Below are 21,076 nucleotides of genomic sequence, written 5' to 3'. Positions count from 1 at the left end.
TCCATTCTCAATTTCATGCACCCACCAAGTTGAATCCAATGTGATTTAAAATACCACGTGTCGTTTCCATCCATGAATTACTGCTTAAGATATCATATTCATTAAGGTTGTCCATGTAAGACACATTCTCATGTTTGTCGAGAATGAAAACATATTTTTGATTAATATTCTTGCGACTGGGATAGGCTCTGGAATTTAGTCATGTCCTTTTCTACCTCAGAATATCCCATTGGCAATATCTGATCAATTTCTTCTGCATTCGATTATTTATTATGGATATAATTTTCTTTAAAGCCTTAATTGCAGATGTTTTTCTATCAAAACAACATCGACAAGATGCTGAAAATGATGAATAATATGTGAGAGTCTATAAAAAATTCGTTATGCTTTGCGGGTGGTGCTTTGATAGTTTATAAGTAATTTAAATATCAATAAATAAATAAATAAATTGTGGTAAGAATATGAAATCCCGAGTTGTAGGTAACAATTTGTGATTGAAACGGTTTACTGCTGTATTATGTTGCTTGATATGGATATTAAAAGAAATTTACTGGTATATTCTGTGGGGGATTGTTCATTAATGATGTCGTACTGGAATTGAGACTTGTAGATATAGATTAGTCTTTACATTAAATATTTTGAGGTGGCTCGGTGGCGGAATGGATTAGGAATCCGGTTTCTAATTATTGGAAAATTACCTTGCGATCTTAGGTTCGAGACTCGGAACGAGAAATTTTCCACTTGTCCTTTTTCCAATCTTATGTAGTGCAAAAGCGTCTCACAGACAATCTCTTTATAGGTTACAGACAGTAATGTCATCAAAGGAGTGGTTCTGATCCCACTTTACACTCTAGATCTACTGAGTACAGATGTCTGACTCACCCTCATTCGTTAAACAATCATTAAGAGCGAAACGAATTAGCGCAGCTCTAGATCTCAATGATTTGTTTCTAATTTGTTCATATGAAGTCAGCTTAATAGCAGTAAAAGTCCGAATAGCCCAAGTCGGTTAATTGATCTCAATCTGCCCCAAGCTTGTGTGACTCTAAATGGTTCCATATTCATTTTAAATCCGATATCATGCCAGAATTACACTGATCTGATGCCAGATATTTGATCGATTGCCTGATTTATACTCTTTTGGAAGCTTCCTTAAATGTTGGACGTCATGAATGAACGATCCATATGCGTTCTCAGACTATTACAAATTATTATCATTAAAATGAAATTCAACGGGAAATGACCACATTATTGCAATAAATATCCATAATATTCACTTAGATTATACCAACCTGATGAAGGTCAATTTGCATTTAATGAATAGATTGTCCATACCTTGTCTTCAACATTGTTACATTCTGTATCAATAAACTCCCTCATAACAAGAAATGTTCTTAGTCCGTATTTTCATTAAATAAATCACCTCGCATCGTGTAAACGACAGACACTTGGCAATCAATTTCGTGCCTTGAACTTTAGTTTACAAAAAAAAAATGTGGTATAAATAATTTACAAGATAATGAATGTAAAGAAAGGGCAATGGTAAGAATGGTAAGTAAGGAACAAAATTTAGAGCAACTTGCCATAAGATGCGTTGATCGTTGAAATGGCAAGCACGTTAATTTATTTCATTGATCACTTTATTAAATAATATAAATTGCGTGAAACTATTAAACAGACATATGCAGGCAAACAATCAATGGTCAATTAATTGTTTATAAAATGTATTTTGTAAGACCTTAATCTGTTTTAAAATATTAAACTGCGTGAAAATTTCATTCCTTTTATAAATAACTGGGAATTTACTGCTCAACAATTCTTGTAAATTTGAATAATTTTCGCTTCATTTACTGTGTCAGCAGTGCAAAAATGGAAGCATTAAAGATTTCATAATCGATTAATGAGGTTACTAAAGTTAATTGACATTTGATCGGTTAAATATTGAGATAAAAGAAAACATTTTTTAATATTAAGTGACAATCAAGTCAATCAAAGCTTTAAATTGTATCATTTTATAAAAATTGCATGCTGAAAGTTTTATTTTGCATTTCTTTTATATATATTCAAAAGATTATTCACCTGAACTCCTTTGTCATGTATTCAATGACTTGCTGTCTTGCTTAACATTCAGTTTCGGTCAAGAAGAATCTTTAATAATAGCTGAGGAATTTGATTAAAACTTTTTTTTGGTAAATTTGATTTGCAATTAATTTTTTCAAAGACTTTTTTGCGTCAAATGATGCAGAAAAAATTTGACACAAATAATTCAAAACCTCAATTTCCGTTATAATTGAATTGAAAACATTTCACTAAATTCCATTGAAATTCCTTCAATTCCGTTTTGATTTTAATCTCAGTTCAAGCTGCAAAATTGATTTCAAATCCACTTAAGATCGAATAATACGAACAAAATTACAACATAAGAGGACTAAATTAATATGTACAAGATTTACTTTTCAGCAAAAAAGACCTTACGACTTCAAATAATAATTTCAGGTGCGAATGTATAGCAACAAGCCATTGCAATAAAAAGGAATTTTTCTTGCAAATCATTATTAATTTCATAATAATTGCTCATATGAATTTATCTTTATTTCTTCTTTACACCTGATTGACATAAGCACGAGGCGATTGTTATGTAGGGGGTCGTTCACTAATTACGTAACGCTTTTAGAGGGAGGGGATGCTGAGGAGAGAAGAGGATTGAGAGAATACGGGAGAAGACAGGAGAGGACGAAATCGGCAGAAATAGCAACTTGTTGTGGTGCTTATTGGTAGTGAATGTAATGTGTTTATTATTTACGTATGCTTAAAGCATGATTCATCAATCCTTGAATGAAATGTGGTATGGGAGTAATTTTGGCGATTTATATAGTAACTGGAACGGAGTGGATAGTTTTTGAGTATTTCGGTGGTTTCTATAAAATAGTTCGAATTTTCTCAATTGATATCATTCATCCATTTGAATTTCATCAATAAACATTCAATCCCAATTTAAAATGGCATTTAAGGTAAATTTTACAAATTTATTGGCACTAAAGTATTCAAAATTATTATAATTTTAAATTTCACTTACAGTTCGTAGTTTTGTGCTCAGTCTTGGCTGTTGCCAGCGCTGGAATCATTGCTGAACCAGCATACACATCATACTCAGCTCCAGCTCAGTCATCATCATACACAAAGACTGTCTCATACACAGAACCAAAGGCTGCTTATGTTGCATCACCAGCTGTTGCTACATACTCATCATATGATCCACATCATTATCATCATGAACCAGCTCATGCCGTCATTGCCACACCACACTACGAACACGGACAATCAGAACAAAACATCGTAAGATCAGCTCATGGAACAGTCAGCCAAATCTCAAAATCAGTTGATACACCAACATCATCAGTCCGTAAATACGTCAACACAAAGACCACTGATGGATACAAGACTGTCTCATATGCTCCAGCATACGTTCAACAGCCAGCTACATATGTCCATCAACCAGCCACCACATACGTCAGCCAACCAGCTACAACATACGTCCAACCAGCTGTCCAAAAGACATACATCAGCCAACCAGCTACAACATACGTCCAACCAGCTGTCCAAAAGACATACATCAGCCAACCAACAACCACATACGTCCAACAACCAGCTGTCCAAAAGACATACATCAGCCAACCAGCTACATACGTCCAACCAGCCGTCCAAAAGACATACGTCAGCCAACCAGCTACATACGTCCAACCAGCCGTCCAAAAGACATACGTTAGCCAACCAGCTGTCTATGCCCAACACGCTCCAGTTGTTGCCGCTAAGATCCAGTACAGCCCAGCTGTCGAAGTTGCTCATGTCAGCTACGAATCACCAATTGCCCACTACGGTTGGTAAACAAAGAAGCTATGAAATTGAATGATGTTAAGTCATTGAATTAATTGAAACAAATTTAATTCTCAATAAAAGAAATGAGATTTTAAAATGAAATTTGAACTTGATGTGTTTATTTGTTTACTTGTAACTGCTAGATCCTTGAAGTAGCGTACACAAATGATTTTAGGTATTTAACCAAACCTCGAGATGTTGACAAATGTTTTTAATTTTTGCACAGTCGTTTGTTTGCAGGGAGTTTCTAGAGAATCAATTTTATCATTTTTCATAGCTAATTTTCATGGTTAAAGGCTACTGCAAGATATATGCCGTGAACTAAGTTATGATTAAAATGTTCTGATGCTTTGAGCTATTAATGACTAATAGATTTGCTTAAAGGGTAAGTCTCAAGTTGATGGATGTTTAACACAAAGTTGACTTTTGGTAGTAATGAGTAGATTTTTCTTGAATAGTCATAGTGAATTTCTACTATGCTTTATTTCTTCTATACACCTGATTATGTAACGCTCACTGATTATGTAACGCTGGCCGTTCACTGATTATGAAACGCTCTTAGAATGGAGAGGGTTAGGATTTGTCGAGGTGAGGAATGGAGGAGGGCACAGAACGGGGGAAGACGGCAGAGGACACAAAAGGACGAATCGGACAAAATATGACGGAAGAGTACGAAAGAGACCTCTAGGAACGTCGAGAAAGGTCGAAGAGGACGAGAGAAGATGGGAGAGGTCGGGAGAGGACGAGAGAAGATGGGAGAGGTCGGGAGAGGACGAGAGAATTCAGGAGAGGACTGATGAGGACGGATGAGGGCGAAAGAGAACGGAAAGGGTCGGGAGAGGACGGGTGAGGACGGAAGAGGACGGGTGAGGACGGAAGAGGAAGGAAAAGGACGGAAAATGACGGAAGAGGACGGAAAAGGACGGAAGAGACTCGGGTAAAGAAGAGAGAGAACAGGAGAAGACGAAAAGGGCGGGCAAAGACGGAAGAGGACGAGTTAGACTGGGAGAAGTCGGAATGAGAGGAGAAAGAAGAGCGAGTTTCAATTCAATTTTTTGAGTTACATACTAAGTGAACGGCCAACTAGGTATTTAACAAATGGAGATAGTAAATTTAATATGGAGCAAAATTATGAATGAAGGAATTACTGAGTCATGTGTGGCATGTTACTGCTGTGCGGTTTACATGTGTGTCCCAATTTTTTTTAATATTCGCCAAAATAAAATCGCTTAATTTAGGTAGCATGTAGATCAATGTATAATCATTTTCGTCTCACGAGACATTCATAAGACTAATTTTTGTTTACGTATGAATCCATTAAAGAGAGACAAAAAACACCAGAATCAGGTTTTAAATATGCGAATAATAATAGTATATGAGCCGGTAAGTGTAGAGATAAATGATCAAGACTTCAATATGAAAGCACATTCAACTCATTTCATAATTTCTGAATTGTCTGTTTTGCGAAAAATATAGAGATAGATAATCGTTATACACATAATAGGAGTGTCTGTCTGTCTAGATATCAACCTTGATTTGCGGATCCTAATTTCTTTACAAGCATTGTAAATTAAGTGAGCAGCTGTCTCGTTATTCAACCGTAATATGGTGTTTTTTTCTATTGACGGATCATTTTTATTACAGCATTAATGTGCATCATGAAATTGCAGTTCAAGAACACTAACTTACTTTAAAGTACTTAATTGTTCATGTACACGACAGATCAATTTAAAATGTATCGCCGAAGATCATTAAATGTAAGTGTACATCATCTTTTTAATAATATTGTGGATCGTCGTATGTATATGCTCTACAATAATTCATTTCGGATACTCGATGTCGATATAATAAATATATTTATCATTTTAATTCTGACGTTGGTGGGTTCTTAATGAAAAGGTTGTTCCTTTATGAATTATGTCATGTATGATCGCATTTATTACTTTCCATTACAACCAAAGTTCAAGTTCAATTTTTCTTTTCGGAAAAAAATAAACAGCACAACAGGCTAAAGTTGCTATTATGTATGTTCAACAATTTGCCGGACATAATGAAAATCTGGAGATTTATTGCTTCGGGTTTTAATCAATTTTGTACTCAACATATCTCTTATGTTTGTGTACTCGAGGCAACTTGTCGTGGTGCTTTTTGGTAGTGAATGTAATGTGTTTATTATTTACGTATGCTTAAAGTGTGATTCATCAATCCTTGAATGAAATGTGGTATGGGAGTAATTTTGGCGATTTTTAATAGTAACTGGAACGGAGTGGATAGTTTTTGAGTATTTCGGTGGTTTCTATAAAATAGTTCGAATTTTCTCAATTGATATCATTCATCCATTTGAATTTCATCAATAAACATTCAATCCCAATTTAAAATGGCATTTAAGGTAAATTTTACAATTTATTGGCACTAAAGTATTCAAAATTATTAAAAAATTTAAATTTCACTTACAGTTCGTAGTTTTGTGCTCAGTCTTGGCTGTTGCCAGCGCTGGAATCATCGCTGAACCAGCATACACATCATACTCAGCTCCAGCTCAATCATCATCATACACAAAGACTGTCTCATACACAGAACCAAAGGCTGCTTATGTTGCATCACCAGCTGTTGCTACATACTCATCATATGATCCACATCATTATCATCATGAACCAGCTCATGCCGTCATTGCCACACCACACTACGAACACGGACAATCAGAACAAAACATCGTAAGATCAGCTCATGGAACAGTCAGCCAAATCTCAAAATCAGTTGACACACCAACATCATCAGTCCGTAAATACGTCAACACAAAGACCACTGATGGATACAAGACTGTCTCATATGCTCCAGCATACGTTCAACAGCCAGCTACATATGTCCATCAACCAGCCACCACATACGTTAGCCAACCAGCTACAACATACGTCCAACCAGCTGTCCAAAAGACATACATCAGCCAACCAGCTACAACATACGTCCAACCAGCTGTCCAAAAGACATACATCAGCCAACCAGCTACAACATACGTCCAACAACCAGCCGTCCAAAAGACATACATCAGCCAACCAGCTACCACATATGTCCAACCAGCCGTCCAAAAGACATACGTCAGCCAACCAGCTACATACGTCCAACCAGCCGTCCAAAAGACATACGTTAGCCAACCAGCTGTCTATGCTCAACACGCTCCAGTTGTTGCCGCTAAGATCCACTACAGCCCAGCTGTCGAAGTTGCTCATGTCAGCTACGAATCACCAATTGCCCACTACGGTTGGTAAACAAAGAAGCTATGAAATTGAATGATGTTAAGTCATTGAATTAATTGAAACAAATTTAATTCTCAATAAAAGAAATGAGATTTTAAAATGAAAAATAATTTGAACTTGATGTGTTTATTTGTTTACTTGTAACTCTTTGATCCTTGAAGTAGCGTACACAAATGATTTTAGGTATACAAATGTTTTTTTATTTTTGCACAGTCGTTTGTTTGCAGGGAGTTTCTAGAGAAATTTGCATCTATTTTAACATTTTGCATTGCTAATATTAATATTTTCATGGTTAAAATGGGCTGCTAGATATATGTCGCGAATTGAGTCGTGATTAAAATGTTCTGGTGCTTTGAGCAATTAATGACTAATAGTTTTGTTTAAATAAAAATGGGTAAGTCTAAAGTTGATGGATGTTTTCGTAAGAAATTATCTTATTGCAGTGATGAATAGATTTTTTTCTGAGAAGACTTACTTCCTTATTTTTTGAAATTGCTTAGCTCGCTGGACATATAGATCAACTGTGATTCACGGCTTACCTCAGATGGTGCCTAGAACTTATTCTATCGCAACCCAACACAAGCCAATTTCCAATACCAAATCCAATATTGTCTTTATCAACAGCTTCCATCCAAGGGTTTTTAAGTCGTCCTCATGATCTTCTTCCATCTACAAGTTCAGATTTACAGACTTTATTTACCGGAGTTTCAATAAGTCATAAGACTTTAATTTTCTTAATTAGGTGAACAAAATCAATGATTTTCAATCCCGGGATTAATATGTAGTAAATTCTAAGGTTGATCTCGGGAATTACATATGTACAATCCAAATGATCCCGAACTAAAAACCAGTTAATTAACAATTTCTTTAGTTAATCGCATTGTTTGAACCTTCTCACATGACTTGATACATACATATTTTTATTAAATCCATGACTTTATTATTGCAAGAAAATTCTTTTTGATGACCAGTACATTTTAGAATATTTTTAGGGGTAAAAAAAGTACGGAATGCTTATATAGTAGGTGTAGAGGGAGGGTCATAATTTCGATAAGTAATGCATATTTCGGCTCAATAGTTTGTTACAAAAAATAACGATATCTCCCCCAAAAGCTCTTTCTAGCGTTGTATTTCCCTATGACTCTATGAAAGTCTATGACTATGGATCTGTACATTGAAATCGAAAAATCATAATCAGCACTTGAATTCCATTACAGTCTAATTACTATGATTCATCCATAAATGGAAAATGACATCCGTATTATGAAGGACACTTCAATCTCATATCTATTTCCTTCAACATTAATGACCTTTTTGTCAAAAACTTCTAATCATCAAGTTCAAATCTATCGGCATTTGCACCAAAACTCTCCACTCCACCAAGAATAAATCATCACGTGCTTAACCCAACCATCAATTTTTCAGACCGCTTTTCATCATTTGTCATGCTTAAGTCCTTCAAATTAAAAGCATCGCAATTTATTTCAATGCACACATCATCATACACTGTCAAAATAATTGACAAAATTTTGATATTAATCACATCTCATTTCGCTAGATGACAAATATTATTATTATTAACAGTCATGAAACGCAAATCTTGTTGATAGGCGTCAACCAGACCTCAACACAAAAATTATTATATGCACTCATTTATTAAAATGATTATTGGAATGTCCAGATTTTCGATTTCAATTTGGAGCGCAAATGGAAATAAAGAAATTACGAAATGATTGAGTTCACCAATAACTTAACATGTGTCACAAGGTAAAGGTAACACAAACAATTGATTAAATTTGCGTGACTGCATGATTACTATACCTAATTATTCATCTAATTTGCAAAATTTTTAACACATTTTTATTAGACGATTTTTAATTAAATTTCATTTGTGGGATATACAACAAGACAGCAACAATGATACAAATTTCAAGCATCAACATGATCAGCATGCAATGATAAATGCGTGTCGTATACATATGTACATTTGCATCGAAAAAAATAAAAATTCCCACCATTGAAGAATGTAGACAACAAACTGCAGACAAACAACCTATTCGTTGTTGTTTGGGTCCCTCCAACATGATGGAGATGAAGAAGAAGAAGAAGTAATGCAAAGTAAACTAGTTTAACATCACGACAGGATTAGTTTTGCGGCTAGTTATTGTTGTACGTAATAGTATTGCATACATAGGCATACAGTCAAGGGAGCTTCAGATATTTTGCTCCTATAAAAGAAGTTTGAATTTTCTCAATTGGTATCATTCATTTGTCTGACTTCATCATATAACATTCATTTAAAAATGGCATTTAAGGTGAATTAAAATTTTTCTTTTGTTTTTTCAAGCCACGGAACTAAAAAAAGTTGTGAAGAAAGTGTTAATTAACCAAATTTTCTAATTGTTATTTTCAGTTCGTTGTTTTGTGCTCAGTCTTGGCTGTTGCCAGCGCTGGACTCATCGAACCAGCATACACATCATACTCATCACCAATTGTTCAAAAATCAGTTTATGCTGCACCAGCTCACTCATCATCATACACAAAGACTGTCTCATACACAGAACCAAAGGCTGCTTATGTTTCATCACCAGCTGTTGCTACATACTCATCATATGATCCACATCATTATCATCATGAACCAGCACATGCCGTCATTGCCACACCACACTACGAGCACGGACAATCAGAACAAAACATCGTAAGATCAGCTCATGGAACAGTCAGCCAAATCTCAAAATCAGTTGACACACCAACATCATCAGTCCGTAAATACGTCAACACAAATGTCAGTGATGGATACAAGACTGTCTCATATGCTCCAGCATACGTTCAACAGCCAGCCGTTTTAGCCAAGACAGCCGTTGTTAGCCAACCAGCTGCCTATGTCCACCATCAACCAGCCACCACATACGTCCAACAACCAACAACATACGTCCACCAACAACCAACTGCCTACGTTCAACAACCAACAACATATGTCCACCAACAACCAGCTACATATGTCCACCAACCAGCTACCACATACGTCCAACAACCAGCTGTCCAAAAGACATACGTCAGCCAACCAGCTGTCTATGCCCAACACGCTCCAGTTGTTGCCGCTAAGATTCAATACAGCCCAGCTGTTGAAGTTGCCCATGTTAACTTCGAATCACCAATTGCCCACTATGGCTGGTAAACAAAGATGCTATGAAACATTGAATGACTTAACATTTAATTTATAATTTCAAAATTAAAATTCCCTTTTGTTCTCAATAAATGACATGAAATTTTAATAAGAAAATAATCAGTTTACATTCTTTATTAAATACCGATAAAAGGAGACAAACCATATGATTACATTATTGAGTTGTGTCTGACGATCATAAAATAATTACAATGATTGATTGTTTTTATTTTTTAACAAAGTAGCGGCGCTAATTTATGCAATTGGATCACATTTCCATTCACTTTTTTTCTCCCCTTTCATCCTCCTTTATCAGACATTTTGCTTTTGATTTTAATGAACTGAATAATAGGCAAAGAAGAGTAATTATTTCGAATCGCTTTGGTTACGTTAATAAAAATGCTCAATAAATCATTAAAATGAAGTATTGGAAAGCGCAGATTTATATGATTAGGCTTTTGCCATGCTTAATTTTCGGTTTATGTATTAATAATTATAATAGGTTGCTTGGATTAAGAAAAAAATGAATTTTAAAATTTTTAGTGAGAAAAAACACGTGGTTTTTTTCGCTGTTATAAAGTTTGAATTTCAAAAATTCGTTATTTCTTACGTTGTATTTTTTAATCACAGCAAGCTATAAATGCACTCTCATTCACAGAATATCAACATTTTCTCTACTTTTGATGCCTTATTATCACCGTAACCTCCCATAAGCAGCGTAAGTAATTCATTTGGGAGCGATAAAATTGATTTTCATTCTTTTTTCCATATTCAGCCTTCATGAAGATGATTTAAATTCATTATTATGATCATGCGAAGTATGAAGATGCATTGGCATGTTTGTCTTAAATATGTCGAATTATGCAGCTAATTGATGTTCATGTTCATTGTCGAACCTTAAACAGACAATAATTTAAGGCATCTTGAGACATCATTTAAGTCAATCTTTATTAATTATATGATGATCAAAGGAACGATCGATTCAATGGAATCTGTAATAAAATCAAATTTTAAGTATTAATATTGTCTCAGCTATAAAAAACACAGCGAAACGATCATTGATGAACTTTTAAATATATCTCAAGATTCAAGGACGTGTGACTTGACACGCAAAGTATGTGTAATGAAAATCGCATAATTATTTTACATCGTCATTAACTGAAAGCTTTCTTTTGTGTCTATTTCATATCTGATTTTTCTTAATAAAAAGCTTTACATTTCAATGTTAAATAGCCTTTTGTTAGGACGACTGTGAAAAGGCTGTTTACTTCATTCAGATAATATTTCATTTCAATCAGACTTTGTGGATAAAACTTCACATCATAATGCTATCTTTCAACATGTGAGGACTTTTTAAATTGAATTATGATGAATGTTAATATTATAGGGAATTGGAGGCTACATAATGTCTATTTGCTATTTTTTGATGAATCATTGTATTATTCTGCAACCTTCTGGTCATTTACCGGTAAAGATAAAATGACTTTTGAATGTTTGGAATTTTTTAAATAAAAACTTGAAATATTTTTATACTTTTGCATAGCTTAATGATAGCTTTAGACAGGTACAATGTAACGAACCGCATTTTTCGCAGCAAAAATGGATCGAAATTAATTGTAAGGGCAGCTCTATGTCTTATCGTTGATACGGCGACGTAATGTTGCTGTAGCTAACTCGTAGTGCTTTTCAAGGCTATTACTAGAGATGTCAATACAAATACCCAAATACCCAAATATTTGGGTTATTTCGCACTATTTGGGGTACCCCAAATATTTGGGTGTAAACCCAAATAAATTTGGGTCTTCTTAAGATTATCACTTTTTAGGTACTCAAAATAAAATTTTTCATAAAATTTCTGATTTTCTTTGAAATTTGTAATGTCAATTTTTTGACAATTTAAATTTAATCTCATATTTTGATATATTAAGCCAAATTAACCTAAATCTATGAAAAAGGTCAATCATAAAGCTAGCTTTAAGACATTTATGTTAAATACAAGTTATATTTTGGCTATATAAGGCTTATAATTTCAGCATTATCATTACCAAAATCCTAACAAACAATCATACCGATTATACCAGATCTACTGCAAATTTGTGAAAAAATCACAGACACATGTATGCAAATAATAGAAAATAAAATCTGCGAAAAGATAGTTTAGTTGATCTGCTGAGGACAAAAATATTCAAAAAGAATTAATATTTATAAAGAAAAAATATCTATTCAAGAATCTACTGTCATTGTCTCATCTCTAGTAGGTGCAACTTCGGTACAAAGTGGGTAAATCTTCAGAGGGTACATGAATTATAATATTTACTAGATTGACTCTTTTAGCTCATTATTTTAATTAAACTAAGCGGTAAATGACTTTCGCAATGATGTAAACAAAAGCTCAGCTGTTATTTGAGACAAATTTTAAAAGAATTATTCTGGAAATTGTCCTTAGACCTACTTTTAAGACCAAAATTTTTTTAAAAATATTTGTACAAATATTTGGGGTTTAATATTTGGGTATTTGGGTATTTGTACAAATAGTAAAAACCCAAATAATTGACATCTCTAGCTATTGTAGGAATTAATTGAATGCTTAAGAAGTTTAGATACCTCAACCACTTAATTCTACAAGATCAAAGCGAAATTGAAGTTCTAGAAGCAACTTTGAATTGAGAACCGGATTAGGAACACGCAGAGAGATAACAAGCAATCTTATTAATGGAATGACATGTTGGCACTATGTGAGCATATCAGGGATGCATACTGAAGGAAGGGTTAGAGGTAGAGTGGCTATCTGCTGTATTTTTGCAAGGACGTTGCTGTATTTTTCTGTTTTTAGTCAGAGGTCAAAACCCCTTCCTTGTTGGACAAACTTTTTCAAAATGCTGAAGGTTAACTGGACAAAATCCTAATCAGCATTCTAATTTTTTGGGTGTCGGATATGAGGATGGGTGCCCTGGAGAATGCTCATTGTCTGTTCGGTTTCTTTGCATTTTAAATAAATGATTATTTGCATATCAACGCATTATAATCCTAAGAATGTGTACTCGAAATTTGTCACGCTTTTTTTGCAATATTATAATTATATTTTTGCAATTATTAGAAAGAGGACGACCAGATCATTTTATAAAGTAATTCAGTTAATTTACTGAAACAAAGTGGGGTTAGAATTGTTTAAGCAGGGACTATTCACTTATTAAGTTATAGAATAACAAACTTTTGTTCAAAAATGAACAATGGGATTTTTGGAACTCTTTAAATTACAGGGAGGCGGTAACTCTCTTTCCTCTGAACGACGTAATATATGAACGGCCCCTTGAATTACAGATTAAATTGTTAAGGCTAGACACAAGCTAAACATTTAAAAGAAAAGAATCCTCGGAATTCTATGTTGAAAACTTTCTGTGTTATTTGACCATTCATCCACAACGTGTCATGCGACAGACTGACTACCTTTTTGATTTTCACCATCAACATCTTAACGAGTCTTAACTGATATTTAAAATTCAAAAACATAAATATTTCTCTAATTAACGTATGACTCATCTTGATTACAAATTTAATTTTTGACAAAATCCAGGTATAAAGAACTTGACATGTTTACATACGTTTTCTAATTGATTATATTCGACTTTTTTTTAAAGCAATAAAAATTTTATATTCTGATAGCAAAAGAAATTACAAAAATGTTCTTATCACATTAAGAATTTGGGATATCTTATCAAAAGATAAAACTTATCAAGTGCAAAAAAAATATTTTCCGAAAAGTTATCAGTCATGAGAATTTGAAATTCCCGCTTGTTGCTCATTCAAACGTTACCGAATAATGCGCTAACCCTATTGAGCAAGGTACAGGGTTGAAAAAACTGAATTTTACATAATTTATTTGATTTTTTGAATGATTTGATGGACAATTCAGCACCTAGAATCACAATAGTTGCTTGAAATTCAGATTATAATCAAAAAATCTGCAAATCCAGCAACATTTTCGACTGTCCACACAAAAAACATATTTGTCCAATTGATCATCTCTGAATATAATTTAACAACCCTGCAAAGAAACATTAGTCATCGACCCATCCTTTTAAAAATCATTTATTTTAGACATTATCTTCAATTCTAATTGCAAAAAAATATTTTAGTTATTATTAATGTCACTTTAAATTTCATAAATTTGTGTTTGATAGTCTATAAGTGCTCAATAGTAAGTGAATTAACGAAAAAACATGAAGTCGTTGAAGGAGAAAATTTTTAGAAGTAAAGAAAAACATAAAGAGAATCATGTTAATACGATAAGTGAGATTGGTCTACCGACGAATGTCGTTCGTGGTATTCATGTTAGTAAGAATACAGTGACGGGAGATCTTGAAGGATTGCCAAAGGCATGGCAGAAATTGCTTAAAACGACAATAACTGAGGATGAGCAAAATGAAAATCCCGATGCAGGTAGGTTCACGACATTTTCAACGTACATGTCTCCTGTATATGTATATATGTCTCATATGATCTTCTATTTCTTCGTCTCGTCGTATGACGAAGAGGAACGAAATAATATAAAAAAAGAAGGAAAAAAAATAAGTGTGAAGCATAACAGCTTATAGCGACAATAATGATGCTGATGACTCATAGAAAAATCATATTCTATTTACAGCATATCAAGCGGTGAAATTTTACAATTATTCAATAAAGAAGAAAGACACAGTGGAACCGTTTAAGCCATTCATTACTGAGGAAGCGATTGTTGAAGAGTCTGCTGAAATTGAAGACTATTTGAATGCCAGAAATGCTCACAATTCGGAAGATTCATTTGGTGATGATCATAGTAGTAGTGAAGAGAACTTTGCTCATCAACAGCCTGAACAGCCTGAAATTCCACCCGAGTTACCGCCACCAATACCGAAAAAATCCCATACATTACCACCAAAACCACCCCTACTTCCAAAACCAGATTTATCATCACGAATACCAAAAGCTCCACACCATGCTATGGAAGATTTACGACTCATTGATAAGGAAGTTAATCATAATAATATCGATCACCACCATACAAACGCAAAATCAACGATAGTTGCCAAAAAGAGTGATTTAACAACGCTAACTGATAAGGATAACTTCTCTAACAATAATACATTTATCGTCAATGATAATATAGAGAATGATGAGCCGATATTACGATCAAAGAGACCACAGCGTGTCACGAAGACTGATGAGGAAGTATATGCTGAATTAAAGAGCATATGTAATTTATCAGATCCATTAGATAAATATAAGAAGCAGAAGGAGGTTGGAAAAGGTGCAAGTGGTGTTGTGTTCATAGCATTAGATTTAGAAACAGGAAATCAAGTTGCCATCAAAACAATTGATTTGAAAAATCAGTCTTCCAAAGAGCTTATATTAAATGAGATCAGGGTGCTGAAAGATTTCAATCATAAAAATTTAGTCAATTTCCTCGAAGCTTATTATCTCGAGGACCAAGATAATCTTTGGGTCGTTTTAGAATACATGAATGGGTGAGTTGTAATTGTTTTTTTTTTGATTAAATGTGATCTAAAAGGATGTGGTATTTCATCAGGATGCACGTATTTCTGTCAGGAAATGCTTCTTAATCATGAATTAATTGACTCACGGATGATATAATATTATTTCACCAAATTCTGTGAAGTAATTACAATACTCATCATTTTGAGTGTTCATTAACTGTTCAGATCTAGTTCTAGTTAGATTAACGGACTTAAATTCAATAGACTAGATTTGTAGTTCTAATGGAAATTGTCTCAAAATGGATATAATCCAGAATAGAGCATATGATTGTCTAAACAGAGGATAATCTTGGGATTCGAACTAACTTACTCACAAATAAAGTGATACAAATAGTCTGTGGCCTTACTATTCGGCCATAGAGGCTTTACTTCTGAATTGGCAGAATTGGTTGTGTATGGTTCGATACCCTTGACTCCACTCTGCTCGCACATCACATGACATCAATTCAGAAGTCAATGTTGATGTTGTCTTAAGCAATACTTTAGTCTTTCCTACTGGTATCTACAAAATTCCAGCTAAGATACCTATGGCCTATTTAAAAGCCCTTTCAACTTCTTCCCAGGATTCATCCTAACCCTTCATTAAATACCAGTTAATAGCACAACAAACATCAAAATCAACTTTTGACAATTATTTGATAGTTTTCTTCTTACTCAACATGTGTGCTATAGATTTTTTATGTTCAAACTAGATTGTTGACCTCATTCTTATCTGGGAAGTGAATTAGTTTTCTTATTTGTCAAAAATATGTAGAAGATTAATCTTGCATCTGAGTTGATTTGACATAGATTATCTCAAATTTGAATACAATGTCAATTATTGAGGAATTTGAATAGCAGAAGTTAATTGATCCAAAATCTGGGACCAGGTTGGTGATACTCTGGCATGATGCTAGATTTAAGCTCCAGCAAAATAATGTCAGTCTTGAGCCAGATTTTTGACTAATTAACCGATTCGCGGGAAGCTTTATTAAGCAAAATCCATTTACTGGATAGACAGTCCTGCTCACTAGACTATCCATCGACTATTCATCAATATCCAATGAGTATAGTCCAGTGAATCATATCATTTCTGAGAAAATATGGTCTCCCCATTCAAAATATCAACATTGTTGCGTAAAGTTACGAAAAAATTTCCATAAAACGTGACAATTTTGATCCAGTAAGAGAAAAATCCCCTCATACATTAGTGACTCACTATCAGTTACATGCTTCCGCGACTTACTAATTCACCATCCCTGATCACATATTGCACTTTCTTTTAAATTATTCATATTTCTTATTCTTATTTAATCTTATGTCAACTCTTCTTTTACATAGCGGCCCATTAACAGATGTAGTAACAGGTAAGACATTTTCATGTTCTCACTGACTTGCTTTTCAATGTAAATAAAAATATTATTTTTTCCATAGAAACGGTTATGAATGAACGACAGATTGCTGCAGTATGTCGAGAGGTAATGACTCAAAAATGAATAAATTTGGCTACAAAGTTTCTAACTCAATTTTGCCATTTTCTAGGTGCTCAATGCTATAAATTTCCTTCATGCGAAGGGTATAATTCATCGAGACATAAAGTCAGACAATGTATTATTGGGACTCGATGGAACAGTCAAAGTCACAGATTTTGGATTCTGTGCAAATATTGAGGAACATGAGAAGAGAGAAACTATGGTGGGAACTCCATATTGGATGGTAAGTTCAAAATTTGCGTCAATAAAAAATGTTATGAGTGATTTGATTAAGGTTATTGGACATCCGTAAAGTGTTTATTAAGACACAATGTCAAGATAAAAATATAAAAATGACATTGGAAGCACGTCAATGAAGCAAATACAAAGAAATGTAATCGACTTGATTGAGATTATTGTACTAGGTTGTGTTTACATTCTGAATTCCTTCAAAAATCTCAGTGAATTATGGAATTAAAAAGTGGAAATTGCGTATTGAACACTTAAAAAAATTAATGTATTTCATACCTGCGTGCGTGCTAAAAAGAGTCACATTTAGAGATTGTTTACTCTATAAATTCCTATTAAATTCTTACGAGGTGTCAACGAGTAGTGTAAACAGAATCAATTCGCTAAGCTAAACAATATTTTTAGTTTTCGTATCCAGGGTTGGTGGAGTTGGAATTAACGGTTATTTTTTAAAATTTTGAAGAAAATTTGAATTTAAAATTTAACGGTCAAGAAATTTTTGAAAATTCTTTGAATCAATATAACTAGTACAAATCGGCTGATCGATCCAAAATCCGGCATCAGGTCAGCATGACTGTGACATCCAGTACTCCCCAGTTCGACACCAGCCAGTACAATTCAGCACGATGACAGAGTCACGATGACTACTATCGTAGTGAATTTTACTATATGACCAAGTCAGAGTCACACCGACCTGTTGTCGGACTTGTGATCTAATAACCGACTTGAGCTATTCGGCTATTTCTGTTCATCACCTCTGCCTCAATAAGCTTCGATCAATTTGGTAACCGAAATTAAAAATTGTCTAAAAATATCGTGAAATCTCATAAAAAATTCAAAAACTAGGCGATATTAAAAAATGCAATTAATTAAATGATAATCCATAAAATTGCTCCCAATACCTAAATTTCACAAGAGCGATATACAATGTCGCTTTAAGTATCGAAACAATAATCTTGTAATCTTCTTAATTGAAGAAACTCACGTCACACATACATTTTATTATTATTATTTCCGTTTATATCATTGTCATCAATCATTTTATTATAAAAAAAACTTTTCACAGGCGCCTGAGGTCGTGACTAGGAAGCAATATGGAAAGAAAGTTGATGTATGGTCACTCGGTATTATGGCAATAGAGATGATCGAAGGCAGCCCACCATATTTGAAGTGAGTAAAGTAAATTCGCGACTCGTGTCAACAAGTTTTATTGCATAATGAACATAACGATGAATAATTCTAAGCGCGTTGTTCCTACATACATTCTCATGTCGTTGTCATTATCATTATGTTCATTATTTAATAAAATTTAGTTGCCCGCTTATCAACGAGATTCTTAAAAAATTAGTTCAAAAATTAATTAACTTCCTTTCTAATCTACAGCCAAGCGCCACTTCGTGCTCTTTATTTAATAGCAGCGAATGGACGACCAGAAATTAAAGCATGGGAGAAATTGTCAGAGCCATTAAAAGATTTTCTAAATTGTTGTTTAGAAGTTGAAGTTGACAAGCGTGCATCGGCTCGTGAGTTACTCGATCATTCTTTCCTAAAGGATTATGCTGAACTTAAAAGCCTTACTCCTCTGATAAAAGCAGCGAGACGAATTTTAAACAGGGACAAGTAAAGCTCTTTTATGCTCTATTTAATTAATTCCTTTTTATATTAGACATCAGAATATTTTTATGCATTTTTATGTTCTTTCCAATATTGTTCAAAAAAAAAAGAAATATAAAAAGTATTGATCAAAAAAATAAGATGTGAGAACGTTACGTCGTCGCTTTAGTGTTGCTTATAATAAATTTGTACGTAAATTTATAAGAAGTAAAATGCAATCATTAGTATGCAATATTAAATTTCTACAGGATATTCATGTAATAATTTTTTATTTCTTATGTCAAACACGAGAAAATTTACCGCACAAATAATGGAATTGAATGGGAAAAAGTCATTAAAAGCGCAGTTCGAATGAGCAAGTAAACTTTTAACGGTTTTTTAAAATTTGAAAATTTTGTGAACCTAAAGTTCAATTTTTGAACTTGAGTAAAGCATCGACTTAATTATTAATAAAGCACTAATTAGTCAAATTTTATTGTGAAAAAGTGTAAAATATGGCCAGTTACAAAGTTAATTCATAGAATGAATTCAAAACAACGATGTGAAATCATTAATTGAAGTGGAAAATTACAAGTTCCGATTTTTCCACGCCAAAAAAGTATAAACAAACATTTCAAGTTGTCCAAAAATAAACAAAACAGGTTTAAAAATTAGCATGCGTCCAAGTTTAAAGCAATAGAATAAACAAGAAACGTCCAACAACTCATAAAGTAAACAGAGAAGCTCACTTGCCATTCAAAAAATGCGCATAGAAAAGAATTTAAAGAATGAGAAAATTAAGATGAAGAAGCAAAAAAAAAAAAATAATCAGTATTTTATAAACAGACGATGATAAGCACAAAGAAGAATTCCTATGCTCTTATTAATTCAATTAGACAGTGATTTATTATACTTGCGTTACGCGCATTTTTAATTAAATTTTTGAACAAAACACTCTCTTAAGTCGAATTACTTGCTACATGCTCTTTTATGTGCATAATATAGTTGGGGGAAAAAATTTATTGCAATTTTGTTTTTTTTTTATTACATAATGAATTTATTGTATTACAAAAGTGAGAAGTTATGTGAAATAAATTGATGCGCACTCGCTGAATGGGTGATAGTAAAACGTTCTCAATTAGATCCCCCTCGTAATTCAATCAATTACCACAATTTTGTTAAATATTATTAAAACATATATGACATGATATTTTAGTTCTATAGTATTCTCTCTCGCCCTCTTTATTCTTCAATCTTTATATATTTTTTAGAATAATTGCCTATTACTATTACTATATATCGTTTTTAGCAACAAATTAAGAATTTGAGATTGGAGATTCACGTGATTTTGATAGTTTGATTGGAGGTTTGTTGTTGGGGCTTGATAACAAATATTGAGGAAATTAGGAGTGCTTTTTAATTAATAGCGTAAGCAACATAGAAATTATTAGTCAATTTCTTGATTCTAAATTTGAAATCTGAAAGTCAATATGGTTTTTGCCAAATTAACCCTAACAACCATATTAACCGTTTTTAGGTACCATAGTGGTATTTCTGTAACATGAAAGCCTGCTCATTGTCTTTAAGGGTAAACAATTTATTGTTAAAAGTATTCGTCCCAAACTGCAGGCCTGCGCATCTAAAATGGAGAAAATGAGAACCTTGGTTGAGCGCTTATTAAGAACAGTAAGAACTAGAATTTTTAAAATTTATATATAGTCCTGATAACGTAAGATAATGACATTAAATGTTCTATGCCTGTCAATTTGCCAAAATAGCACAAGTTGGTCGATCGATCCAAAAACAGACTTCAGACAGGTGTACATTTGACTTGTTGATGATTTTTTTATTTAATTCAGCAACATGACAGAGTCATGCCGACTTGAGGCTGGAATTTTGATCGACCGATCGATTTGTGCTTTTAGGCTGATTCTTCTTCCATGCGCAGTATAA

At 33.5% G+C, this 21,076-nt stretch overlaps 4 protein-coding genes across 4 annotated transcripts; all 4 read left to right on the top strand.

Annotated features, from left to right (window-relative positions):
* The first annotated feature begins 2,968 nt into the window (after nucleotides 1-2,968).
* LOC139094500 (cuticle protein-like) lies at nucleotides 2,969-3,906 on the top strand. Its single transcript, XM_070645548.1, has 2 exons — nucleotides 2,969-3,011; nucleotides 3,079-3,906. Exons 1-2 carry the CDS (start codon nucleotides 3,000-3,002, stop codon nucleotides 3,883-3,885), a joined length of 819 nt encoding a protein of 272 aa, XP_070501649.1. The 5' UTR covers nucleotides 2,969-2,999; the 3' UTR covers nucleotides 3,886-3,906.
* A 2,315-nt stretch (nucleotides 3,907-6,221) lies between these two features.
* On the top strand, nucleotides 6,222-7,193 carry LOC139094418 (cuticle protein-like). Its single transcript, XM_070645459.1, has 2 exons — nucleotides 6,222-6,265; nucleotides 6,333-7,193. Exons 1-2 carry the CDS (start codon nucleotides 6,254-6,256, stop codon nucleotides 7,140-7,142), a joined length of 822 nt encoding a protein of 273 aa, XP_070501560.1. The 5' UTR covers nucleotides 6,222-6,253; the 3' UTR covers nucleotides 7,143-7,193.
* A 2,130-nt stretch (nucleotides 7,194-9,323) lies between these two features.
* Nucleotides 9,324-10,416, top strand: LOC139094238 (larval/pupal cuticle protein H1C-like). The gene is made up of 2 exons (XM_070645216.1): nucleotides 9,324-9,445; nucleotides 9,544-10,416. Exons 1-2 carry the CDS (start codon nucleotides 9,434-9,436, stop codon nucleotides 10,306-10,308), a joined length of 777 nt encoding a protein of 258 aa, XP_070501317.1. The 5' UTR covers nucleotides 9,324-9,433; the 3' UTR covers nucleotides 10,309-10,416.
* A 3,937-nt stretch (nucleotides 10,417-14,353) lies between these two features.
* Nucleotides 14,354-19,408, top strand: Pak3 (p21 (RAC1) activated kinase 3). Its single transcript, XM_070645286.1, has 7 exons — nucleotides 14,354-14,736; nucleotides 14,942-15,800; nucleotides 17,151-17,176; nucleotides 17,244-17,287; nucleotides 17,352-17,525; nucleotides 18,597-18,700; nucleotides 18,914-19,408. The coding sequence occupies exons 1-7, from the start codon at nucleotides 14,517-14,519 to the stop codon at nucleotides 19,152-19,154; spliced, it is 1,668 nt and encodes a 555-aa protein (XP_070501387.1). The 5' UTR covers nucleotides 14,354-14,516; the 3' UTR covers nucleotides 19,155-19,408.
* Nucleotides 19,409-21,076: the final 1,668 nt, after the last annotated feature.

Source organism: Chironomus tepperi, unplaced genomic scaffold, assembly GCF_022539635.2.
Source record: "Chironomus tepperi strain 1889 unplaced genomic scaffold, CSIRO-AGI_Ctep_v1 contig_33, whole genome shotgun sequence".
Lineage (NCBI taxonomy): Eukaryota > Metazoa > Arthropoda > Insecta > Diptera > Chironomidae > Chironomus > Chironomus tepperi.
The sequence above is the reverse complement of the archived record's forward strand: the minus strand, read 5'-3'. Positions and strand labels throughout refer to the sequence as shown.